Genomic DNA, 27,807 nt, shown 5'->3' on the forward strand with positions numbered 1-27,807 from the left:
CCCTATGGGGTATGTGGATGATCGATAGGAATATCCAAAACTCCTTTACGTGAGCGTTGGGGTGGGGGGATCGTAGTGGAAGGTGACGACGAGAGAGTGTTGTGTTATTTTGGGTTGGGTGGGGTCTTTACTTTCACTGATCATTTTCATTCTTTTGATCAGTGAAAAGATTTCCTCTCACGAAACTCCTCATCTCATTCAATTGACCCTTAAGATTTCCTTTTTATATGCAATTCATAGGCACGATTTCCTTTTCGTAATGATCAACGTTTTATGAACTCAAAATTCAACCCGATTCCTTTCCGCTCTGGTCTAGACAGTTCAACTACGTCGAGTCTTGCATGTCAAGGGATTACGTTCTAGTTTTATTAAATATATGACTATTGATAGTTAACTTTCACTAATAAAGTAAGTAACAATATATAGTTAGATGAATACTCATTTATTTCTTCAGTAAATAAATAATTTATTTTATTATTAATATAGATGTGATTAGATATTAATTTCATCATAAATAAAAAGTTCAAAAGTATCAAATATTATGTAGATGACAAAATCTTCTAAAACAATCTCAAAGAATATTCTATTACATCAATAGCTAATAAGAAAATAACCATTCATTTTTAAAAATTCAAAGATTTGGTCAAAGCCTATATCAAAGATAGCCGCATGACTACATATTACAAAATATATATATATATATACTTATTTTAATACTAATAATTACTATGTGGATTTTAAGTTTTTATCTGAAACAAAATACTCAAGATTTTCAGATATTATACAGATAATAAAATATTATAAAAGAGTTTAGAAATATTCAGTTATGTTGACATCTTAAAAAAATTCATTTTATTTTCAAAAATTCGTAATTTACTAAATATAATACTATGTAATCAACAATACTTTATTAGAAAGTTAGAAAAATATAATTTAAAATTTTCTAAAAATAATTTTGTCTAGAATTATTTTAAAAATATAAAAAATATTTGAAGACGAAGAAAATTGGATCTTATCAAAAAATATATGTTAAAAATTAAAACAAAATCATTTTAATTAAACATTAATATAAAAATTTTAAAACTAAAAATTTCGAGAAAATTTCATTAAGAAACTGAGTATTCCGAGACCATTGGTCAGATCCACCATGTTCTTGCTTTCATATATACTATTATTATGTAAGTACGTGAATATGCATATATATATATAATATACACATATATATGGATGATGACAGACCTAATGGATTTGAATTAAAAAGAAATAAACGAACAAAAGAAATCTTATAAATAATAATTGAATATAAATCTTCTTGATTAGATGTTTAGAAAAAAGTGTCATGCACTCAACCCTTTCTTGATATATATATATATATATATATATATTTCTTTTTTTCTTTTTGAGCTCTGCTAGAAGGTTCAGGCATGTTGCCTATAAATAGATACTTTTCTAATCCTACCCACACAGCCATGCATCTCATCAATTGCCGTATTATTATGATCTTCATCTCCTTCTCCTCCTTTCGGGCTAACCTATTTTAACTTTGACAAGTCTCCATAATTGGTCTCTTGAAGGTTTATATTCAAAACTATCAAAAGAAGTTTCATATTCCATGGCTTTCTTTGATGCGCTGAGAATTATTCTTTCTTTCTTTTTGTTCACAAAATATCTCCAGAACTCGGTTCAAGGAGAACCCCAAGTTCCTTGTTACTTCATCTTCGGAGACTCATTTGTCGACAGTGGCAACAACAACAACCTCGACCTCGATATAAGAGCAAATTACTCTCCATATGGAGTGGATTTCCCTAAGGGTCCGACTGGACGGTTCACCAATGGACGCACTGTTGCAGATATTATAGGTCTTGTTTACTACAAATTTTATTTCATAAAGCTTTATGATTAATTCTGGATATTGTTAACAAATTCTTGAACGGTACGTGATTGAAAGTGTTTCCGCTTGTATATATGCAGGACAACTTCTGGGTTTTATTGACTTTATTCCTCCTTTTGCAAATTTGACGGGAAAAGAGATATTGAAAGGAGTGAATTATGCATCAGGCGGGTCGGGGATTCGGGATGAAACCGGAAAGGAATTGGTAAATGATATAGTTCTATCATAATTCAGTCATTTTTATAGTGCTGGCTATATAATTAACTTATGTACAGAAAATCTTAGTATATAAGTATTTTTTGAAAATTTAATTCGACTTGGACAAAAATCATGATACATTTGATCTCTATATGATTTGCTTACCCATAAATAATTTTTTCCCTAAAATTTTACTTATATTTGTCAAGATATATAGCTCCTCAAAATCGCATGTTGCACAAGCCGAAAACAGTTTCAGACACAGGCATTTTTTTTTAGCGTTATTCTTATTTTTTTAGCGTTATTCACAATGTAGGATCACTTTTCCAATTTATTACAGTACTATTGAATGTCACCAATATTGCTTTGTTAAATAAAGCAACACGTGTTAATATTTTGCCCCTTTTCCTCGATTTTTTTTCTCTCTTTCTCTCTCTTATGACAGGGTGATGTAGTGAGCTTGAATGAGCAGCTCGGGAACCACTTCACCGTATTGTCAAAAATTAGTGCGATTTTGAACAGTGAATCCGCAGCCAGAGACTACTTAAAAAAATGCATATACATCGTCATAATAGGAACTAATGACTACTTAAATAATTACTTCGTGCCGAGTTCCTATCAGACCAGCACAATGTATACTCCTCAACAGTACGCGAATGTGCTTGTCAAGCAATACTCCAAGCAATTGAAGGTGAGTACTTGAAAAACTGAGCCAATTCTTCCGCAGGAACCTACCCGATTATCATAGAATATTAAATTCCAGTTCTAATATCTCTCATAGATAGATAGTCATATATAGTTTCTCCAAAGTGTTGTAATACAAGAAAGTTCAGAGGTCAAATAGGGCAATTCTCTAACTACCCATTGTCATTCAATCTTTTACATCATTCCACGGATTTGTTCGTGTAATATGCCAGCGGTTACATTCATATGGAGCAAGGAAGGTGGCCATTTTTGGGGTAGGGCTGATTGGTCAACTCCCAACTATTATGAGAATATTTGGCGATAACTCTTCTATGATCGACGCAGCAGCCCAACTATTCAGCCGCAAGCTGCTCCCCCTTGTCACTAGACTGAATAAAAAATTGACCAATGCCAAGTTCACTTACATAAACACCACCAGGATCGTGACCACGAGTGCTCCTTTATTAGGTATGTGTTTTCAGTGGCAATGCAGGCTGATCATAGATCATGAAAGTTTAGTTGCAGGTTACTATATATGTTTTGCACTTCATTCTTCTTCTTATTGAGAGCGCGTTATAGCTTGGCCTCGATCAATTTGCAACTGGTGAAAATACGATGAATTAACTCATAAGATGATCTTTGAATTCAGCCCACTTGAATACCAAGGGTAGTTGCTGCAAGCTGCGGTCGGATGGCTTGTGCATCGAAGGTAGCACTCCCTGCCTCTTGAGAACACACTATGCATTCTTTGACGGATTCCATCCTACGGATGTGGTGAATGTAGCCTTTGCGAGAAAAGCATACAATAAGCTGTCACCTTTACACGCTTCTCCTTATGACATCTGCCAACTTGCGCAGCTCCCATAATCCGTATCTCTAAGGAAGTTCCTCCATAGTGAAATAAGTCATTTGAGTTGACAAGAATAAATCAGTATGGTTTAACATGTTGTAGCTATACCAAGTGTTGCTGGCTTGGAGCAATTATATGTAAAGTAAGATCTCTCCAGGTAATTTTCACACCTAGGGGCGCCAATTATTTATTTCTTTTGTTTCCACATCTAGCTAGGGTCAGCAATTGGCTCGATTACATTACTCTCCCGTCTGCCTAGTCTTATGGGACTTCCTCATCGATCCATCTATTCCAATTGTTTTTTATTGGCAACAGTTGATTACATTGCTTCCTAATGGTCAAGCTGGGTCGCGTGTAAAAGAACCATGAGTAAGTCTTGAGACTTTTGTGTCCACAAAATCTCTCCCCTTTATAGAAGTATAGAACGGTTGAATCCATATAATGTTGTTGCTACTGTGATAGCCATGGAGTTTTGTCTTGCAATCAAGATTTCCTAATTGAAATCCAATTGCAAAGACGTTGTCAACTTTCATAATTATTTTTTTTAGCCAACTACCGTAAAATTTCTATTTCATACTAGGGAACACTTTTTCATTATTAACATGGAAGGAGATATCCCATTGAATTTGGATATTTTACATTTGATTAAAAAAACAACTATCTTAACTATTATAATTTGTCTTATTCCAGTCATTAGATTTCAATAGATAAAATTGAACCGTATGTGTCCACACTTTTTTAGCACGAAGATTCTCCAACTTGTATTTTTACATCTTTATATTTTCAACCACATTTTTTTGACAATGCTCGATTACACCCAAGAATAAATCGATTCCAATACATATCATTTCCGGAACAAATGGGACTCTTCATTTAAACTTGGCAAAAAAAAAAAATTTACGATATTCAAAATAAAAAAGTAAAATGAAAATGAATTAATTAAAAATTAATCAAACGGAACGCCAACCTAGCTACATACATCTTCATCGGCCAAAATCAAATCCACATTAACATTAAGGAAATTAACAGAAAGCTGAACTCCCAATTTAATCATTTGATCCTCTCCGCTGCCCCGTGTTCTCTGACCGATGTGACCAACTCTCAACTCCGAAGCTAGCTTGTACTCAGCCCCCGGCCGACGCGGACTTGTCTTCGTGATCTCACTAAAAAATCAGACTTAAATCGAATTATATCCATTCCTTCCAAGTCAACTTCTAAGTTTACCAATAGAAAAAGTTCCTTTGTTTCGGAATCAGAGTCGCTGTTGGGTATTCATACTTTCCACGAGAGAAGGCTGAGAAGGGCCAGTCTATATTGTCCCACGGCCGTAGCTTAGCATTATTCTCTTATTATTAATATCACTGTTATTGTATTATCGCTATAATTATTGGTTATTAGGCAAACACATCTTGCAACTCTATATCCCTTCTAATAAGTACTCTTGATATGTTCCGGCGACCTCCTTTGGGGGCAGCAGTTGGTGGGGGAGTCCCCACTGTTGGGACTGCCTCCTCTCTCTCTCTCTTCTAGCCAGAAGTCTCGAAGTGAGGCTCCCATGCCAATTGTGCCCTGCCGCCCCGGCGCCCCACCGCCCCTTTTTCTTCAGCCTTTAACTACCTGCACGGATGCCTTCCTTGAAGCAGACGACTCGTGACGAGATAAACCATCCGCCCCATCTATTGACTTAGATGAGGAGTCTCGTCTTGGGCACGAAACCTGCTCAAGAGAAAAACGAGGTGAGGTGGTGGGGCAACGGCAGTGGTTAGTACTCGGTGGGAAGCCCCAGCCGTTGGGATTGCCCCCTGTCTCCTTCGTTGCCACTAGTCCAATTTTCTTTTTATTTTATTTTATTTTAATTATTTTTAGGTTTTATTATTTTTGAAAATTTCAAAAATTATAGTTATAAAAAATTATTTTTTTGGAGGGAAAATGGGTAATTTGACGGAAAAACAGACAGCAAGATTATAATGGAAAAATAGTGAAAGATTAAGGACGAGAATGACCAAAAATAAGTTTAGAATGAAAATGTTTTAAGTGCCAAAGATTGTAAACTAAAAGTGTCTTTTCTCAATTTTCAAAGAGAAATTAACTGCACGAAAGAAAAATTGAATTGTCATTTTTCGCCTTAACATTTTTTTACATTATTTTTCACTTTTGTTTTAATTTTTTTCAATCACTAGTTAATGTCATATTTTTTTTTCTTTTCACTTTAATTCTATCGTCAAATTTTCTGCTAAAAAGTTACTTTTTATCCAAATTATTTTGAAAATTTAATTTTTTTAAAATACTTCTCGAATAAAAATAAAAAATAAGGGAATGAACCATTTTTTATCCTTAACCTTACATTGCTTTTTCATTTTCGTCCTAAGCTTTTTTTTTTTTCAATTTTGTCCTTAACGTTGCATCGTTATTTCACGTTAGTCCTCTTGTTAACTTTTATGTAAAAAGATCTATTTTCTATCAAAATATATTTTTCAGATAAGAATTTTAAAAAAAAAAGTGTACAAGGGACTAGACTGAAGAGAAAGGAGAAGGCAAAGGGGGCAGAGCCTTGTCGACGACAACCCTTTCTCCAAGAATTGAGGGATCCCAACTGAGATCGGAACCCTTCGATTCTTGGGGTAAGGGACCCCTTCGCAGGCCACCCCTCCCCTGGTGAGGTCACCGACAAGCTCTGGGGTCACTGTCGACCTCGTTGGGGGAGGAGTCGCTATCAGCTGAGCTCCCTCCCACAAGAATCGAGAGGTCCCAATTTCGGCTGGGATCCTTTGGTTCTCGGGGGAGGGGTTCGGCCAACAGCCACTCCTCCCTGGCGAGGTCGTCGGCGACTCCAGAGTTCACCAATGATATCGTCGAGGGAGGGGCGACTGTCGGTGAGGCTCTAGCCACCCTCCCCTTTCTCCCTTCCCTTTTCTCACTTTTTTTTGTAAATAATTTTGTATTTTTGAAAAATATTTAATAACATTATTTTCAAATGGAAAAGTGATTTTTTTAATGGAAAAGTAGACAATAGAACTGGATTGAACAAAATGCGCAATGTTAAGGACAAAATGGAATAAAAAAAAAGGTTTAGAATTAACATGAAAGAGCAATTTAAGGTTGAGGACTAAAAATGATTTTTTGTTAATTTAAAAGAGGATAAAAGATTAGAGAGGGGAGTGGGCTGTCGAAACCTCATCGGTAGTCATCCTCCCCCTTGATGTTGTTGATGACCTTTGGGGCCACAAGTAACCTTGGAGGGAGAGGGATGAGCATTTGTGAGACCCACTCCAAGAATCCTCGCCAAAATTGGGATCTCTAGACTTTGTTTGGGAATTGAGTAATTTTTTTTACTCTACTCCACTTTAATTCTACTTATCTTCAATTCAATAGCACAATTATTACTTTTTCCTTTTTCTTTAATTTCTTTATCTTAACTACTATTCAATTCAATTTTTAATACTAAATTCTCTTAACTATTCATTACGTTTTCTACAATTTAACAACACAATCGTTATTTTATCTCAACTATTACTTTTTCCCACTTTTTTTTTCATAATTTAACAACACAATCATTACTTCTTAAATTTCTTCCTCCACCTTATTATCACAACCCAATTAAATAAATAAATATATATACATAGTTAAAATGGAGTTGAGTTAAATTCAACTCTATTTCCAAATAACCCTGGAAGTAGTCTTGCTGGCAACCATGGCTTCTCCTCTTAGGTCATCGATGTCCTTTGGCGCCTCTGAAGACCTTGGAGGCGGAAGTGTGCCCAAGGGCAAGGCTTTCTACCCCCAGAATCACGGGATCCCAATATTGGATGGGATCCCTCGATATTATTTCTTCTCTTTTTTTTTTGGTGGTGGTGGTGGGGTGTTGCGGAGGTAAAGAGGTAGTAAGGGATGTTAAACGATGTGCAAAAGTCGCTAGCGATCTTGGAGGGGGACGGTAGTCGTTGGCGGGACTCCACCAGTCCACTCCCCCTCTATTCCCTTGTCACTTTTTTTTTTGAATTCTTTTTATTTTTTAACTTTTTAAAGTTTGTCTTTAGTAAAATCAAATTTTGATGGAATATTATTTTTGATAGAAAAATGTATGAAAGGACTAAAGTGAACAAACAAGCAATGTTGACAAAGATTAAAAACAGAAAAAATATACAAAACGAAAGTGAAGAAATAAGAAAAGGTTGAACCCAAGAAAAAGAGTGCCTTTTCAACCTCACAGTTGGTCTAGTGGTTACAGAGAACAATTTCCTTGATGAAAATCCAAGTTCAAGTCACATCACAAATCCTGTAAAAGAATAGTCCTTATTGAGGCACTGGACGACCTATTGGCCTACAACCAGGGACGGATCCAGCATTTCGATTGGAGGCGAACTCTTTGAGGAGGGCATAGAGTGATAACACTTCCGATTTAGGGAGCTAACATAAGGATTTTTATAAAAAAAATTGTACCATAATATATAAACTTCTTTATATTGTCAAAATTTTAGGGGGACGACTGCCCCTGTCAGCCCCCTCAGTCCATCCTTGCTACCGACCTATCCCATAGACTTGTATGGTATTCCTATAGATCGTGTGGAATAGTTGGGTGAAGCTCCTAGATCCCTTTATAATAAAAAAAAAACTTTTTGCCTAATTATTCTCGGTTAGTCAACTTTAATATTTAATCCATCAAATTTCGGCCTAAAACCCTATGCAGTGACACCACCCTTGGTATATGAAATAATAGATTTTAAGTTTGATTTGGCGATTAGGAATTTCCGGTGCATACTTTTTTCATCTTTCCTTTTCCCATCGACGATCCTTCTCTATCATTATTGGGGAAAAAAAAAGCTACCACATATGATTAACATCGAAATTCATTCGACATCAAATTACGTATTTTCTCCTATAATTACCTCAATAATGAGAGCTGATTTGAATTTGTATTTGCTTCCTGCAGTTCATACATAATTAACACCTGCAGGTCCCCCCAAACCTAATATTTAATGGAGTTGCATTTGGTCAACCTCCGCAAGTACTATATTAGGCTGGAATGGACCCAAAATGAAATAGTCTTACCTGTGCTTGACTTTGTTAGACATTATAAAAGGATTAATTAATTGGAGATTCTACTGCATTGCAAGAATAATTATCACCGTTGTTTTCTTCTCAGCCATTAGATTTCTTATGTAAAATCCTGACCGTACATGTGTCTAAGTTTTTTTAATCTTAAAATTCACCTCTCATAGTTTGATTATTGATATGTTTGACCACGCATCTTCTTGTTGACGCTCAATCTCACCAGTGAACGAGCTAGATCCGCTTCTATGTTAAACCGAATTGAAATATAACGGATCAATCAAATAAAAATAATTTAATTACTTAAAAGAAGAAATAATAAACAAACACCGAACTAACAATAAAAACTATCTTCTGTTCGTATACTCCCAATTGAACAAGAACGAAATCCCCCAAATCGAAAGAAAAATTCAATCTCTTCAAATCCCTAAAATTGAAAGAAAAATTATGCTCAGCACCCCAAAATTGAAACAAATATTCAATCTTACGTATATGTGTTTCTTTAGGGTAATTGTACAAAAGGTCCCAGTATCTTTAACAAATTGAACATCTATATATCTAGATATCTCTTAATTTTACCCAAAAAAAGTACAAAGAAAAAAGAAACATATAGTTTAAAAATTTTGATAAATTATTTTTGCTTTCTTTGACTTTTATCTCTCAAATCTGGATAAGTTTGAAAGTCGAGATGGCTCACACTCGACCACCGCAACCTCTACTGAGCTCATCATCAGGAACTACTGCCTCCAGAAAACTTTGCCATGCACAAACTCAAGGGACCAACAATTACATATACGATCAGTTTCATTATCGCATCAAATGATACGTATAGCTACAACTTTTCTAAATATTCGTAATTTAGAAATTGTTTTAAAAATTTATATAATCATGTATTACCAAAATATCGAGAAAAGTAATAAAAATTGAGTCCCAATTAATAACATGTCAATTTTTTTTAATCAGGATATCTCAAATCACAGTTTTTCTTTTCTAAAGATTGAAACGTTAGAATAGATTGTCAATTAGGACCAGTTATTTGGGATATTTTATACAACTTTCTTTTTTTTGCCCTGGGAAGGCGATATATGTGTGTGTGTATATATGTGTGCATGGAGGGCGATGGACCTAATGGATTCAGGGACATAAGAAACAAATTGGCGCAGGAAACCCTAAAAATGATAATTGAATATCGAACCTTTTGGCTTCAGCTCGAGGGATAGTTTCATGCGCTGAACCCTTTCTCAATATTTTTTAATCTTTAGCTCTCCTACAAGGTTCATTTGCCTATCAATACAGACCTTTTCTCATCCTACCGACGCAAGTATCCATATTTGGTCTCTTGAAGGTTCAAGTTCAATGGCTTTCCATGATGCGCTGAGAATTATTCTTTCATCCTTCTTGTTCACACAATATCTCCACAACTCGGTCCAAGGAGAACCCCAAGTTCCTTGTTACTTCATCTTCGGAGACTCACTTGTCGACAGTGGCAACAACAACAACCTCAACGTGGAATTCAAATCAAATTACCCTCCTTATGGAGTGGACTTCCCAAAGGGTCCTACAGGATGGTTCCCCAATGGCCGCACCATTGCCAATATTATAGGTCTTGTTTACTGCAATATTTATTTCATAAGCTTTATCATTTTGGATATTGTTTACAAATTATTGAATGCTACGGGATTGAAAGTGGGTTCTACTTGGATATCTGCAGGACAACTTCTTGGTTTTGTTAACTTTATTCCCCCTTTTGCCAATTTAACGGGAAAAGACATACTAAAAGGAGTGAATTATGCATCAGGCAGGTCGGGGATTCAGGATGAAACTGGGCAGCAAAGGGTAAATGATATAGTTCGATCATAATCCACACATTTTTGTGATCAAATGCATAATGCTGGCTAAATAATTAACTTATGTACAGAAAACTTAATATATATATTAGATCTCCATATGATTCGCTTACATATCTAATTTTCTTTTCTAAAATTTTGGTGCATATGTTATCCTCTTTCAACAATGTTACCCTTACGCGCTTGTCAAGATATCCCCTCAAAATTGCAGTTTAAAGTCCTCTTGTATGCGATAGGGTATACACTTGACATAGGTCAATAACAGTTTCAAACATAAGAATTGTTACATATCAGTTGATGTATTTCCTTTTACATAATCTTTTTGGTGTCTGATGACACTGTGTCACATTATATACCGGCTATGCAGGATAACTTTTCCTTCAACGGAGTATTTTAATGCAATATTGTTAAATGTCAAAAATATTGCTTCACTAATGCAACACATGTTAATATTTTTGCCTCCTTTTCTTAAATTAAAATGTTCTTTTCTCACTTTCTCTTTTGACAGGGCAATGTAGTGACCTTGAATGAGCAGCTAGGGAACCACTTCACCATATTGTCAAATATCAGTGCTATTTTGAATAGTGAATCTGCTGCCAGACAGTACCTAAAAAAATGCATGTACATTGTCATAACAGGAATTAATGACTACTCAAATAATTATTTCATACCGAGTTTCTATCAGACCAGCACAATGTATACTCCTCAACAGTATTCAGATGTGCTTGTGAAGCAATACTCCGAGCAACTCAAGGTGAGGACTTGATAAACCAAAACAATTTTCTCGCAAGAACCTAGATGATTATCATAGAATATTAAATTTTACTTACACTACAAGAAAAAAGTGTTTGTGCCGACGCTTTTTGGCTGACACACCAAAAGTGCATCGGGAAATGATTGTACGAAATAATCTACACCAACAGAAAAAATATGTGTTGAGATAGGTCAACTTATGCTGACGCACTAGTGATGAGTCCGGAAAATTTTTCCTATGACAATGCAATGTTGTCTTTGGCAACGCATTTTAATGCGTCGGCTCATGAGCTGCTTATGCCAACACAAGTTGTGTTGGGAGATAATATATTTTTGCCCAGCACATCTAATTACATTGGCGAAGGTTTGTCTTTGTCGACACATATTGCTCTTGCCGACACAAGTTTGTGCATCACTATGTACTATAGTTTTAGTCGACACACCAATTATGTCGGGGAGAAGTAAAGTTTAGGAGCCAGAATGAAAATTTTGAAATTTCAAACTCTTTAAATTTCAAAATCTTAAATTTCAAGACCTCTTTAATAAACTTACCCTTCCCTTTCTCTCTATCAGACCTAGCACTGTCCGTTTGTCTCTTCCTGCTTGCTCTTACCTCAAATCTTACCTGCAGCCCTCAGAACTCGACCTCAACCCATCATCTCCTTCCTTCTGCTTCTTCTTTCGAAGGCCACGAACTAGGGAAGCTCCTCCTTTTCTCCCCTTGTTTGCGGCTACCGCTCCACCCTTCTTGGAGCTGCCGCTGCCTTGCTGCTTTCTCTCCCTCAGCTGCTCGCCAGTCCCTTCCTCGAGTTGCCATTGCTCTGCTGCTTCTCTGCCTCAGCTGCTCCTCGCTCCCTTCCTTGAGTTGTCACTACCCTGCTGCCTTCTCCCAAGGCTGCCACTCAACTGCTTGCTGCTCCCGCATCACATCTTCTTTCCATTGCCACTCCAATGACATCTTCTTTCCCCTGCCAGGATAAGGTAGGTTGGCCATCAGACATCCTCCAACCTTCCTCCCACAGGCTCTACCTTTTCCTTTGAAAACTCCCGCGAGCTCTAAATTTTGGGGTACTCTCTGTCTCTGGGTTTAAGCTTTGATGTCGGTTTTTTTTCATTTTGTATGCAATGGATTTCGTTTTTGATCATTGGTGCGGGGAGGAGAGGTTTGTAGATTTTGATTCTTTAATCCTGATGTTTCTCGATGGATTACCTTGGCATAGTAATCTAGGGCTTTTGAGTAATTAGAACTTTTCCTTAGATTTGTGTCGAATTCGGAATCTGTCTGTGCAAAGATCCAAGATGTAGTTCAAGTTCTAATAACTAGGTTGACTCCATTTCTTTTTGGTTTGTTTCATTTGGTGCTTTCGGGTTGATTACCTCCCATAATATTGTATATTCAGGACGTTTTAGTTGTGAAATTGGACTGCTTTTGTCAAATTAGGCCAATATCGAAATCGCCATTGAGTTCTCTGGCTGAAGGTTTTGCGGTACATATGAATTTTACAATTTTTTTGGAAAGATTATGATAGTTACATATTGGGCATTTGATTTTTTTTTTTTATAAAGAATGTGCTGCTCGGCTGCTGAGGTAGGAGCCGCAGCAGCATGCTACCTTTCAAAAGGCAGGATGCGAGCTTTTTTTTTTGAAAAAAAATATGTATTTGCCGACGCACTTACGTGCGCCGGTACAGGTGATGGTGCATAACCCAACCAAATGTGTCGGTTTAGTGAGAACTTGTGCTAAAGCACAAAGTGTTGGCATGTAAACTTGATTTTATCGGTAAATGCTTTGAATGGAAGAAGTTTCTAGTGTTATCGGAAAATGATGAGTGCTTTGACTAGTGAAAGTTTCTAGGGTCATTGGATATTGATGAATTAAATGGGAAATGTCATTAATAGAGTAACTAGAATCTTCTCTTGAGATATATAAATATGTAATATGATGAATTATGAAAAGATAAGAAAAAGAAGAATATATCAATAAAGTCTCTCTTTGTTTCAACGTCCCCCTCTCCTCTCGTTTCTATTTCTCTTCCATACCATACATAGGGTAACAAAATTGGTATCAGAGCCAAAACAACAATGGCTTCGATCAGTTCTTCTCAATCACAGGTGCCTAGATTAACCAAAGACAACTATGGGATGTGGAGCATCCAAATGGAGGCCCTTTTGGGTTCTCTCGATGTGTGGGACCTTGTGGAGAACGGCTATGCAGAATCATATACGGACGAGGAGGATGAGAAGAAGCTTAAGCAATTAAAGAAAAGAGAGAAGAAGGCGTTGTTCACCATTTATCAGGGAGTCGATGAAGCCACGTTCGAGTTAATTGCTCCAGCAAAGACGTCGAAAGAGGCTTGGGAGATATTAAAGAAAGCATATGTCGGAGTCGATAAAGTGAGGAAGATTCGCTTGCAGTCCCTGGGAGCTCAGTTTGAAGCACTACAGCAAGGGAATTCAGAGACGATCTCGGATTATTTTTCCCGAGTGATTTCCATTGTGCATCAGATGAGAAGAAATGGTGAGGAGTTGAAGGATGTTCGGGTTGTAGAGAAAATCTTGCGTTCTCTAGACCCAAAGTTCGATCATGTAGCTGTGGCAATTGAAGAATCTAAAGATCTGGAGGCGATGATAGTCGATGAGCTCTTGGGATCCCTGCAAGTATATGAAGATAGAATACAAAAGAAGAAAGGAGAGAAGAATACTCTGGAGCAAGCGCTGCAGACAAAACTCTCCCTCAAGACTGAATCTTCGAGAGGAGGTCATCAACGAGGAAGAGGAAGAGGCGGAGCCCGAGGCCAAGGCGGTCGAGGTTCTAACTTTGGTGATTAAACTAGCATCCACGGTGATGGAGACGATCGTGATCAGAAAGGGTATGGCCGTGGAAGAGGTGGTGTTCGAGGCCGAGGCCGAGGTCGAGGACGCGATAGAAACACTGGAGGAAGGTACGACAAATCTAAAATCCAGTGTTATGTTTGTAAGAAATTCGACCATTACTCTTATGACTGTTGGTATAACACCAACAACGGAGGAGAGAAAGCGAATCTTGTCGACAAAGAAGAAGATGATGAAGGGCTAGTGTTGTTGATGTCGTATAATGAGCCAGAACCACTTCAATTCGTCACGTGGTTTCTGGACACGGGAGCCTCCAATCACATGTGTGGAAGAAAGGAATTTTTTGCCAAACTTGACAAAAGGCGGTTGGGTAACATCACTTTTGGTGATCTCTCGAAGAGGCCGATTGAAGGAAAAGGTGATGTAATTTTCGAACTCAACAACGGGAAGCAGCTTTGCATCTCTGATGTTTATTACGTTCCCGACATTAAAAGTAATCTGTTGAGTATCGGCCAGTTGTTGGAAAGAGGCTACGATATAAACATGAAGGATTCGGCTCTTAGCATTCGGGATAAGAACGACAAGCTCATTACTCATGTAAGCATGACCAAGAATAGGATGTTTCCGCTAAAGTTAAGTGTTAATGAGGCAAATTGTCTCAAGGTGACAACTCTGGACGCCTCGACTCTTTGGCATCTTCGTTATGGGCATTTGAATTTTGAGGCGTTGAAGCTGCTCGAGAAGAAAAACATGGTGATGGGACTGCCGAAGATCGAAGCCCCACGCAATCTGTGTGAGGTTTGTGTCATTGGAAAGCAGCAGAGGAAACCTTTCCAGAAGTATAAGTCGAGAAGAGCATCCTTGCATCTCGAGCTGGTGCATTCAGATGTTTGCGGACCCATCAAACCCATCTCCATCGGTGGAAATCGATATATTTTGACGTTTACTGATGATTATAGTGGAAAAACATGGGTCTACATGCTGAAGGAGAAGAAAGAAGTTTTCACTAGATTTAAAGAGTTCAAAAGTCTGGTGGAAAAGCAAAGTGGCTGCCAAATAAAATGCTTGCGAACCGATCGAGGAGGCGAATATACATCGCTGGAGTTCGAGAATTTTTGCAGGGAAAACGGGATTGTTCATCAGCTCACGATGCCTCAAACACCACAACAAAATGGTGTTTCAGAGAGGAAAAATAGGACGATTCTAAATATGGTTCGATGCATGTTGAAGGAGAAAAATGTCCCGAAAGAATTTTGGGGAGATGCTATTGCTTGCTCTGTCTATTTGTTAAATAGGTTTCCAACGAAGCGCATTGGAGACATCACGCCGGAGGAAGCCTGGAGTTCTCGTAAGCTGAAAGTCGATTACCTCAGAATCTTTGGGAGTGTTGCTTATGCAAAGGTGCAGGAAGAGAAGCGGACAAAGCTAGAGGATAAAAGTCAAAAGTGCATTTTCTTGGGTTATGGTGAGAATTCTAGCGGGTACAAGCTGTACAATCCCGTGACTCACAAGATTGTGATGTCAAGAGACGTTAAGTTCGATGAGGAGCAGACAAGGGACTGGAAGAACAACGACCAGCTGAAGCAAATTGCTCTTGATGAAGAGCATCAGCAGAAGAATGAGACACTAGGAGACATCGAAGAAGCCTTGTCACCCCGTCGAGTTGGAATTCAGTCCGACAGTGATGGTTCGGGCAGTTCGATTATGAGGAAAACGAAGAGCATTCAAGAGATTTATGACTCCAGTCGAGCAGTCGATGTCAATTTTGATGAGGAGTTCAATAATTTGTGCCTCTTTGCAGGATTCGATCCACTAACATATGAAGAAGCTTCCAAGGAAACAAAGTGGAGGAAGGCAATGGAGGAAGAGATTCATGCTATAAAAAAGAACAATACATGGGAGCTTACTTCACTTCCTCGAGGACACAAAGCTATCGGTGTCAAATGGGTGTTCAAGACAAAAAAGAAATGCAAAAAGAGAAGTGGAGAGGCATAAAGCAAGGCTGGTTGTAAAGGGATACAAGCAGAAATACGGGGTTGACTACGAAGAAGTCTTTGCACTAGTAGCCCGACTTGAAACGGTGAGGTTGCTCATCTCTCTAGCAGCCCAAAGGAGATGGAAGATGTACCAGATGGATGTGAAATCAGCGTTCTTGAATGGGAATCTCGAAGAAGAGGTATATGTCGAACAACCACCGGGCTTCGTTGTTGCAGGCCAAGCAGAAAAGGTTTATAGATTGAAGAGAGCCCTTTATGGGCTCAAACAAGCCCCGAGAGCTTGGAATTCTAGAATTGATGCGTATTTTATTCGAGAAGGCTTCGTTAAATGTCCGTATGAGCATTCTCTATATGTGAAGGTCAATTCTGGTGGAGATATCTTGCTGATGTGTTTATATGTAGATGATTTGGTTTTCACGGGCAACAGCAGTTTTATGGCTCGAGAGTTTAAGCAGTCCATGGAGAAAGAGTTCGAAATGACAGACTTGGGTCTAATGAGATACTTTTTGGGCATTGAAGTGCAGCGAGGTGAAGATGGAGTTTTTATTTCACAAGAAAGATATGCGAAGGAGATCTTGAAGAAGTTTTCGATGGAGGACTGTCTGCCCGTGGACACACCGGTGGAGTGCGGCATCAGATTAACGAAGGAAGGAGAAGGAAAGTCGGTGAACCCGACTTATTACAAAAGTCTTGTGGGTTGTCTAAGGTATTTAACATGCACCCGACCTGATATATTGTTCGGAGTTGGTCTCGTAAGCAGGTTTATGGAGACACCGTAGACTTCCCACTTGAAGGCGGCCAAGAGAATTCTCAGATACGTCAAAGGGACAGTTGATTATGGGCTGTTGTATTCATCTAAAGGAGGTATGGAACTTATCGGCTTTAGTGATAGTGATTGGGCTGGAAACTGCGATGATCGCAAGAGTACTACCGGGTTTGTGTTTTATCTTGGTGATACTACATTTACTTGGTCCTCGAAGAAGCAAGCTATTGTTGCTTTATCGACTTGTGAGGCAGAATATATAGCTGCAGCCTCTTGTGTTTGTCATGCTATTTGGCTGAGGAGATTGCTTCAAGAATTAAAGCTGCAGCAAGAAGGAGCAACCAAGATTTATGTGGATAATAAGTCGGCTATTGCTCTGGCCAAGAATCCGGTTCATCATGAGTGTTTGAAGCATATTGATACACGGTTTCACTTCATAAGGGAGCATGTCAAGGCAAAGAAAGTTGAGCTGTTTCATGTGAATTCAAATGACCAAGTTGCTGATATATTGACGAAGGCCTTAAAAGCTGAAGTTTTTCGGCAGTTAAGGAGACAGCTCGGAGTTAAAGCTCGAGGAGGAACAAGTTTAAGGGGGGAAAATGTTGGCATGTAAACTTGATCTTATCGGTAAATGCTTTGAATGGAAGAAGTTTCTAGTGTCATCGGAAAATGATGAGTGCTTTGACTAGTGAAAGTTTCTAGGGTCATTGGATAGTGATGAATTAAATGGGAGATGTCATTAATAGAGTAACTAGAATCTTCTTTTGAGATATATAAATATGTAATATGATGAATTATGAAAAGATAAGAAAAGGAAGAATATATCAATAAAGTCTCTCTTTGTTTCAACGTCCGCCTCTCCTCTCGTTTCTATTTCTCTTCTATACCATACATAGGGTAACACAAAGTGCATTGGCAAGATGAGAAGTTGGGTCAGCGGATGAAAGTGCATTGGCAGAGATCAGCTTTTGTCAACGCACTTTTGAGGTGCGTCGGCAAACTTGGCTACTATGATGTAAAAAATTGTGTTGTTTATTGCGTCGGCAGGGTCTATGCCGACGCAAAAATGTGTTTGTAAAAGTCTCTTTTTGCGTCAGCACAGACACTTTTTCTTGTAGTGTTATGACTAATTGGCGTCCTCAATACGATTTATGTAATTCCTACTTTCATCTATATCGTCTAATGCATTGACAGACATTGTCAGTTCTTTTCTTTAGACTTTCATAAACTTTGTTCGAAATTGGCGCGCATTTTTCAATAGTAAAATACGTTTTTTTTTACGAATTTTGATTCTTCAACTAGTGGATCGATATATTCGAAACTATTATTCTTTTATAGATATCAGTCATGAAATTTCTCCAAATAGTTGTAATGCAAGAAAGTTCAGAGACCAAAAGGGCAATTTTTTATGACTACACATCGTCGTTCAATTTTTTATATCATTCCTCGAATTTGTTCGTGCAACATGCAGCGCTTACATTCATATGGAGCAAGGAAGGTGGCTATATTTGGCTTGCCGCAGCTAGGGCAAGTCCCAGGAATAAAGAGAAGTTCCAGTGTGAACTCTTCTATGGTCGACGCTGCATCCCACTATTCAGCAGCAAGCTACTTCCCCTTGTCACTAGCTTGAATCGACAATTAACCGGTGCAAAGTTCACTTACATAAACACCACCGGGATCATGACCACGAGTACCCCTTTTATCAGGTATGTGTTTTTAGTGGCAACAGACATCATCATTCTTGATCGTATTGAGAGCTCATTATAGCTGGTCTTTTAATATAAATTTGCAACTGGTGAAAATGCGATCGATTAATTGATAAGACGATCTCTTGGAATCTTCTGTTCTTTTTTTGTCAGCCCTCTTGAATCTCAACAATAGCTGCTGCAAGCTGAAATCGGATGGCTCCTGCATCGAAGGTAGCGCTCCCTGCCTCTTGAGAATACGTTATGCCTCGTTCGACGGATTCCATCCTACGGAAGTGGTGAATGTGGCCTTTGCGGCAAAGGCATACAATAAGTTGTCACCGTCACACGCTTCTCCTTATGACATCCGCCAACTTGCTCTGCTCCCATAATGAGTTCAAGGAAACATCAAATATGTTACTTATCAAACGTGTCACCCTTAAATACGGAAGTTCCTCACCGTAGCGGAATAAGTCATATGAGTCGACAAGAATAAATCGGTGTGGTTTGATGTGGTTGTAGCTATATCAAGTGTTGCTCGCTTGGAGCTATTATATATAAACTTAATGTAAGATTTGTCCGTGTTTACTCACCCAGTGCACCAATTATTTATTTCTTTTGTTTCCACATGTAGGTAGGGTCAGCAATTGGTTCAACGTTATCCCCATTTCGGCCTATGAAACTATCCCTCGTGCCAGGGTGGATGGTCTAACTTCTCTAGTTCCTGCTGAACCTTTCCTATGTGATTTGTTCATGACTTGGAGAGTTTTACCCTGAGTGATTGGTTTGAACTTGGTTTAGTGGGGTCTATTTAGCTGTGCCGCATTGTTGGTTGAAAGAAGCATGGAAAATCAACCTAGGCAAAGTGCTGTAGTCAGTTCTGACCTAGGGAAACGCTTACCTAAGTTGATTCTTATCCTAATTAAGTTAATTAGAGCCGCCTAGGTCGATCCCCTCCTAGTGCAACCCCACGCACATAAGGAACGGTCCAGCTGCAGTTTGTGCTCTTTCCTCGTACGAGAGAAATTTTTCGGTGATCTGATCTACTCCTGGTGCAACCCATGCATATTAGGAACGACCCAGCTGCAATTTGTGCATGATCGGCCCCTAATTTGTTCCTGAATCAACCCGGACACTAGTAGCTTCCTCATGGATCGATCTGAAGAACATTCTTTCCTGAAATCGATGGATTCTAGTACTGCCTAACCCCATCAACAGAAGCAAGTCCCCATAGATGAAGGCATCGGTCAGAGATGCAAGGCGCGGGCAGGCAGCAGAGAGGGAAGAGACCCGAAATCGATCAATAATGTTTAATTAGTGTTTTTATTTGGGCCTAATGTTTAACTAGGTGACAACTCACGCATTGCGTGGGAAAGATTTTTTAACAATAAGTAATATTTAAAATTAAGTATATTATGAAATTTTATTCAAGAAAAATATATTGTGCATTAAAATTGTTTCACTTAAAAATAAAGTGAGTTCAGCAAACAACTATATTTTATCAAGAATGAAATTATCCTAACTATATTGTGAAAAAAGGAAGTGCTGTGCCCATTTTTCAAGTATAAGAAAATGCAAATCTTAAATTATTTTAGGAAAGCAAACAACTAGGAAAACACCTATTCAAGAATATAATTTTTTTTCTCTATGATAATGACAATAAATATATATTATAATATAATTATTTTTTACTATCAATATTATATTCAACTCAATGTTTGATAGCTTACACAATCACAATGGTCATCTTAACAAAATTTGCATCTTACATAATAATCAAAGCTCTTCAATAGAATAGAAAATTCTTCAAACCAAATAATACAATAGGAGTAAGACCAAGGTTGTCAGAATCATGATTCTACCTAAAATCAATCGAGAGTCGTAGAATTGTGAATAGTAGAATTGAATCATGAATCGTAAGATTCTACCTGTAATTAAAAAAATAACATATATATATGTATCATACTTTCCTGAGCAGGAAAAATCAATCATTGTTCATTCAAAAAAAGACCACAAATCAATAATAAGTCTTAAAAGCACAAGGCATCTGTAACAAATTTAAACTGGTTATAGGATATTCTGAAAATATGTACAGACTGGGGATTAACCTTTGCACAATGAGAGGCATGTACCTTGCCAAAAGAAATCACCTTCTTCCTCAAAGAATCTACTTTTCTCAAAACCTGTCAAGGAGCGATGTTAAATGAAAATAACAAGACCACTCCACTGCTCTAGAACCTCTTAACAGAACTAAACCCATCTCCAGAAGTATATATGCAAAGAAAAAAGAACAAAGCTAAGGTAACCACTGTACCTCTATACTAAATATGTTTCATAAACACCTATATGCTACAACTATATTTCATAAGCATCTATATGTACAGAATCGAAGATACACTACCCACTGCCCAAAATCGAAGATAGACTGGCTACAAAGAGAAAGAGAGAGAGAGAGTACAAAATCGGCTCAATCGAGCAAGCATGAGTTTGGGGAAGGGAGAATTAGAGCTCAGAATCGAAGTTTGGAGAAGGTAATATACCTGCCCTGCCCCCGGTCGAAGCTCGGAACAGTCGAGAAGGTACCTGCCACTTGGAGAAGGTACCTAAGAGAGAATACAGGTGGAAGCTCGGAGTACAGGTTGAATTAGAGCTAAGAATCGAAACTCGGAGAAGTTATCGTACCTGGTTGAAGCTCGGTCCAATCAAAGCTTGGAAAAGCGGAGAAGCTAGCTGGTTGGAAGATTTAGGGCAGAACTCGTCGAAGACTCGAAGATTTAGGGCAAACTGGTCAAAGCTTGGACTAGAAGCATGGAAGAAATTGGGGAAAATCGGAAAACCCGATTGGAAAGAAAGAAGAAAGGGAGGGGGAAGAGAGGGAAAAAGAAAAGTGTTGAGGCTTGGGCTTCGCCAGCTTCTGGGCCTGGGCTTGGCCCGACTCTGGCCTGAACCCAGAATCGCAAAATCGGTCCGATTCTGCAATTCTGCGAATCAGCGTCTGATTCACCACCGATTGTACCGTCCCGACTCATCCCGTGGAATCGGAATCGGTGACTCCCTTTCGAATCCTAGAATCGTACGATTCTATGATTCGAATCGCGATTCTGACAATCATGAGTAAGACAACTATCTAAACGCTTAATGAATAGGTAGTGCCAACTCATAATAATTGAAAAGATCGCAATAGTATAAAATAACAACTAAATTCTAATGCGGTGGAATGACTGAATAATTTTAATGAAAATAGGAAAACTTGATGAATGTGAAAAAAAAAAATCAATGAAAGAAATATTATTTTACCTGCAATAAATGAAATCATTTATGAAATAATAAATATGTTATGAACCTCGTTGAACTGAAGAAGAAACCTAACTTCAAACCTGCGTGAGCAGAAAAAAGCTAACTTCAGGTATGAATCTTAGTGCTAGACGACCAAATATATATGCATAATTATTTAAAAAATTCTCATCTGTTAAAACATTCGACTAGAAGTATAGTTAAGTAATATTACGATATATCTAAATGATGGACTATATTACATTAAATATTTCAGGTACCCTTATCAGAGTATATTCCACTAATGTGCGCTTATTGAAAATATATTCCATTGTATACTCCACTTTTCCTAATTCCACTAATATACCCTTAATTGAAATATATTTCATTGTATATATTCCACTGTATATTATTGCCTTGTGTATTCATATACATATTCCATGGGGCCATATATGGATATAATCTATATATTACACTACATAGATAAAATAAGAAACTATTACAAATATATATTTCTCCCGTAGATAAATATTTCCTTACTATATAAATGACGACGTAGCATCGTGAGAGAGCTCCATTTTTTTATTTTTGATAATGTGGTGGTGTAAAAATTTAGTTCGGCACTTTATTTTCATATATATATATATATATATATATATATTTATATGGAGTTGTGATTGTGGTTTGATTCGATCTGTCTGTAGAGGAATTGTAATTAGGGTTTCTTTTTTTGTTTAATGGGGTGCGCATGGGAAGAGGCTCTCGAAGGATGGGTACACCGATTGAATTGTCAATTAGGGATCTTTTTTAATGGGAAAAGATCAAATTTGGTCCTCAACCTTTAGCTCTTTTTCTATCTTAGTTCTAAACCTTTTTTTTTGCTGGATTTCGTCCTCAATTTTTTTCGCTCGGTATGAGTTCAGTCATTCCGTCCAAAATTCTGTCCATTTTCTCTGACATGTATAGTCGTCAAATGAGAGTGCGCCACATGCACGACAAATCACTGTTATTCTAAACCGGTTATTATAGAGCAAATCCGATACTTTTTTTAATTAGATATGGAAACCGGACTAAGATATTTTCGGTTCTTTTAGGATTCCAGCCATCTGTTAATGCATGAGACGATGAAAGAGAAGCGATGGCTGGAATCATAACAAAACTGGAAATATCTTAGTTCGGTTTACGGTTCTGATTAAAAAAAGAATCGGATTTGCTCTATAATAACCGGTTTAAAATAGCAGTGATCTGTCGCACACGTGGCGCACTCTCATTTGACGAATATAAATGTTAGGGAAAGTGGATGGAAGGACCGAACTCATACTGCGCGAAAAAGATTGAGGACGAAATCCAGTCAAAGAAAATGTTTAGGACTAAAATAGAAAAAGAGTTAAAGATTGATGACCAAATTTGACCTTTTGCCTTTTTTAATTTTTTTTATTGATCTGATTGGGTTTTCTAGGGTAAAGGGCTTTTCTTTTTCTTTTTCTTTTTTCTTTTTTATTTTTATTTATTATTTAATTAATTTGATTCGGACCTTTTTGTTTGTTTAATATAATTTCTAAATTATAAATTTGAATTTTTCAATGAATTGGCCGGCTCGGAAATAATACAAACTGCTACGGACTGATCCTATTCCTAGGGTGCAATCGAGTTTTGTGGTAAATCATCATTTTTCATAAATATCGCTAGGCCGAGGTTTCTCTATTGAAATCCAATGACAAAGATATTGGCTCGTGTCCACTGTAAAAGAAATTAGTGGTGTTAGTATACTCTTCCGTAAAATAAAAAAAAAAAGCAAATAAATTAGAGATCTCGTCCTCAACTCTGAAATTTATTACATTAAGTCCTTGTAATTCAATTTAATTTAAATAAGCCCCTCATCTTGAGTGGTCTTTCTGTCCCTTTCTGTGATCCCAAGAGTTTCAAAGAATGCTCTCATGAACCTTCCATTGAGAATTCTCTACTGTCAATTTTGCCGTTTACCGTTTTATCTTATTCATTAATAAGAAATGACTCCTAGATCCTAGATAAAGCAAGGGGTTGTTTGGTTTGAATATTGTTAGTTTACTCAAAATTAGGGGATACCCATATATTGTGCGATAATATTTTATCAATTCTTTTCTAATCAAATATATAAAATCAATGCATGTGACACTAATAAATAGAAATAAAAGAAATTATGTACTGAGTAGATTTATCACCATGAATTGTGAGTGAAACATGATAAACAAGTATACATAGTTTTATGGAAATACAACAACACATATACATATATACATTAAATCTACCCATATTTCGTATAATATTAAGGTGTAGGAAACACCAAAAAAATAAAATAAAAGACTTATAAACTGAATTTTAAATTCTACTATTTATAGGAAATTTAGTGCATAAAAAATATAAATGCATTAAATCTACCTAACAGAGATATCGTGTGAGAGTAATGTGTAGAAAAAACTAAAAAAGAAAAAAGAAAAAAGAAAGACACTTATAAGCTGAATTTTAAGTCTACTTATTACAGGAAATGTAGTGCGTCGAATTCAAAAAACAATAACGTATCTTGATGAGTTATTTTAAATTATCAAGAAAGCTTTTAATTTTTCAAAAAAGACTCACAATTATATATTGATATCTACAAATAATATGAACATATTTTCAAAATTCAATGAATATTATTACAAATAAAATATAGAAAAAATTGATTTAATCAGAATTAAAAATTGAAATGCATGAATCCCAGCCATAGAAATTAAATTCGTTGAATATGATAACAAAGTGCATGAACTTGGCAACATGAAAAGATATATATCCACGGTTGAGCTTCCTATGGATAAATACATGAATCTCTTTGAAGAATTAAATTCTCCAAGCAATCCAAAAGGCGATTAATCACAAGTTGAGGGTTTTGAAAATACAAATCCTCATAAGCGCTTGTCAGCTTTTATATATTTTAATAGATGTTAAGGATTTTGTGAATATATGTTCACCTGTTTATCTGAATTCTTGGAATATAGTTTGGAATGCAACGATTATTGTATTTGGGGAATGTATTGGATTTTGAGAATATAAAGAGTCATATTGTAATGTTGATATGTAAGATGAATTAATGGGATGTCATTTTGAAATAATTAGATTTGTATAACATGGTGTGACATAAATATTTCTTTGTCGTGTAAATCTTTGTTTTCTTTTCTTTTTTGCTTTAAAAGTTTTGTTTTTGAATTAATTCTACAAGACTTTTTTTTCCTATGTGTACTATGGTATTTGGAAGTCTAATGGGTTCTGACTAATTCAATTCGAGCTAAATCGGCCCATTAACAAGTAAAAACTCCCAATCAAGAATTTTCTTTATTCACAAGAGACTCGAACCTGAACCTTATTTTAGGAGAATAAGTAGGGTTGATAAAAAAAAATCGACTGCCTCGAAAACCCAATCTAAACCACCTTTACTCGGCCTGAATTTTCAATTAGGTTAGATTACGATTACGATTCGATCCCCTCTGTCTTTTTCGGTTATAGGGATGGGGACGGGTTTCAAAATCATAACCTCGAATAGCCCGATCAGCCCCAAATTTGCATTATAATTAATTTTCTCAACCCATTCCAATGAGCCCACTAAGCTTGCCTATAGCCCACTACCCAGTAAGCCCTTATCAAAACTCTTCAAAACTTTAGACTATCCTCACTCCTCCACTTCTTTGTTGCAATTGCAAACCTTCATCTCCCTTTTCATTGAGTGTCGCCTCTGCTCTGTGGTCATGCTTGTGCCCTCACTCTTCAGGCTCACGAAGGTTCGTTTCCTTTCTTCTTTTAATTGTCTTTCACCTTAGTTAATTAATAAAGATTGCCTGTTCTTGCTTTAAGTTTTCGTTGATTTTTTTTCATTTTTTCCAACAGCGTAGATGTCTTCGAATAATTTTCTCGAGTAACTCGAGAACCGAAATGTAAAAGTTTGTAATCGTAAGGGTTGGTTTTTTTTACTTATTTCGGTTGGTTCTCGGGGATGGGTCCTGAAATCCTTGAACCGATGAAAGCAGTGAACTATAATTTTACCCCGAAATTGCCCCGAACCGAACCATGATCAGCCCTAGGAATAAGCGCAAAACCGTCCTTGTTGGTTTATATAAGACTTTTTCGGGCTTTAACTTATTAGACATATTTTAATAAAAATCAATTATTAAAAATTAAATTAATAGAGAAATAAAATGCGAAATGAGATAGAGAGTACCAAGAGCGAGATGGAGAGAGAAGCTTGAGGAGACAGATGAAAGAGGGAGGAAGAAATTAAAAGAAGTTTTCCTAAGCTTAGTGATGAAAAGGGGAACTTGCAACTACCAATTTATTCTCCAATCTATTGACTACTAATTTTTCATATATTTCTGCAAAGGATATATTTTTGAAAGAGAAAAGTTATACACCACTGGTCCTTCTCTCCAGTATAATAACAATATATGCATTATTGATTTGACTCTGTAACCTAGGCATCCTAGTTCATTACAACTAAAATATAATCGAAAGCCAAATAAAGATACTCTTCAGCACTGCCATGATCATTCTACTCAATATGGGAGATCCATGAATCTATTACAATGATAGGAAAGAAAATGAATTTGGGACCTCTTGATTCTAAATTGGCATACTATATTATTGTATTAAGATCCTTTCCTCATATAAGAGCTATATTAGACTTTACTGACCCAAAAGGAAGAAGTCCACTCCCTGTGGACTTTGTTATAACTTGCAAAAAGCTTATTTAATTCCAAAGTTGTGTGTGCATTTATATTACAAAAAAAGCTCCAATAATTTAAACAAATTGAATATTCATCTGAACTTGTATAGCTTTCAAATTTAATTGAGATTGGACTCACATAAATTATTTGTTTTCCTTGACCTCTATCTCTAAAATGTGGAAATATTTGAAGGTCGACATGGCGCACCACTGATTTCCACGGCTTCTGTTGAGGTCATCGTCAAGGACTGCTACTCCGGTTATCTTTGCATAAATTCGAGTTACATATAATTAGATATACGATCTCATTACTGCATGGAGCAGTACACATAATATCACTTTTCGTACTTTTTCATAGTCTTCACATTATTTTCAAATTTGTATGATCTTGTACAGAAAAATGTCAAGAGATGTTATAATAAGAAATAATGGAGTCCCATATCCATGAAGAAAAGTTATAAAAATAAATAACGGAGTCCCATCGCCAGCAACGCCAGTGCCTCATCTCATGCAGGCCCACATCTCTTGGCCCATCACAGCCCAACTTTCTAACAAGCCCAGCTCAGTAGATCAACGTTTGGTTGCTATCTTTTAACTTTGGGAAGCAGCTTCTAATGCAAGTCATCGCATCTGCATTTGATTTCACCGAGGGCCTCCTCACGACGTGCTTCACTCAGATGATGTTCAAGTTCAACGTCGGATCTCACCCGATGTGTTTGAGGGGAGTATTCGAAATAATAAAGGTTATCAAAATATCTAATTTGATGTTGTTTTGGGTGATTGTGTGAAATCTCTAATATCTATTGTATTCCGCTCTTCTATAAATAAGTGCACCCTTCACGTTATCCTTTGTGCGAGATATATTCTTTTAATTACCTCTCATGTAGAATCTCTATAAAAGCTAAAGTCAAACAATTATTTAATGTAACTTAAGAGATAGAGATTTATCATATTCCAGTTGGAAACCTGTCTGATTCAACAAACTATAAAAACAAGCTGACAAACCATAAAATTCGCAAATATCGCACTATAAGTTACTTAAATTACACTTACCAAGTTTTTGAATGGTTACGCACATTTCTTAGTCTTTAAAAAGATAAAAGGCAACCAACGTGGGTTGATTGAAGCAGTTCGACGCTTAATCATCTTAAGGAAGGTCTCGAGTTCGAGTCTTGTGTATGGAGAAATCTACGCTAGAAGAATTTTTATCTCTTAGTGGATATACCCGACTCGAATTAAATTAGTTAGGACTGATG

General features: G+C 36.9%; 1 protein-coding gene and 1 long non-coding RNA gene across 4 annotated transcripts in view; one reads left to right on the plus strand and one right to left on the minus strand.

The window, feature by feature from the left end:
• Positions 1-1,452: 1,452 nt before the first annotated feature.
• The window catches only part of LOC116193597 (GDSL esterase/lipase At5g45670-like), a 34,623-nt gene continuing 8,268 nt past the window's right edge, over positions 1,453-27,807 (plus strand). Inside the window, exons 1-7 of the mRNA XM_031522339.1 lie at positions 1,453-1,859; positions 1,972-2,096; positions 2,535-2,780; positions 3,007-3,241; positions 10,018-10,275; positions 10,384-10,508; positions 11,028-11,273. Coding sequence (XP_031378199.1) covers positions 1,613-1,859; positions 1,972-2,096; positions 2,535-2,780; positions 3,007-3,241; positions 10,018-10,275; positions 10,384-10,508; positions 11,028-11,273 — 1,482 coding nt within the window. The 5' untranslated portion in view covers positions 1,453-1,612. The remainder of the gene's footprint in view (positions 1,860-1,971; positions 2,097-2,534; positions 2,781-3,006; positions 3,242-10,017; positions 10,276-10,383; positions 10,509-11,027; positions 11,274-27,807) is intronic.
• Positions 20,481-21,385, minus strand: LOC116197676. 3 transcript variants are annotated; one of them, XR_004155078.1, is made up of 3 exons: positions 21,232-21,385; positions 21,090-21,132; positions 20,481-20,732 (listed from the first exon to the last, which is right to left on the minus strand). It is a non-coding gene; the product is annotated as an uncharacterized LOC116197676 (long non-coding RNA). The 3 variants fall into 3 exon arrangements; XR_004155079.1 differs by having other exon boundaries at positions 20,481-21,152; XR_004155077.1 differs by having other exon boundaries at positions 21,090-21,385.

This window comes from Punica granatum, chromosome 2 (genome assembly GCF_007655135.1).
Source record: "Punica granatum isolate Tunisia-2019 chromosome 2, ASM765513v2, whole genome shotgun sequence".
Classification (NCBI taxonomy): domain Eukaryota; kingdom Viridiplantae; phylum Streptophyta; class Magnoliopsida; order Myrtales; family Lythraceae; genus Punica; species Punica granatum.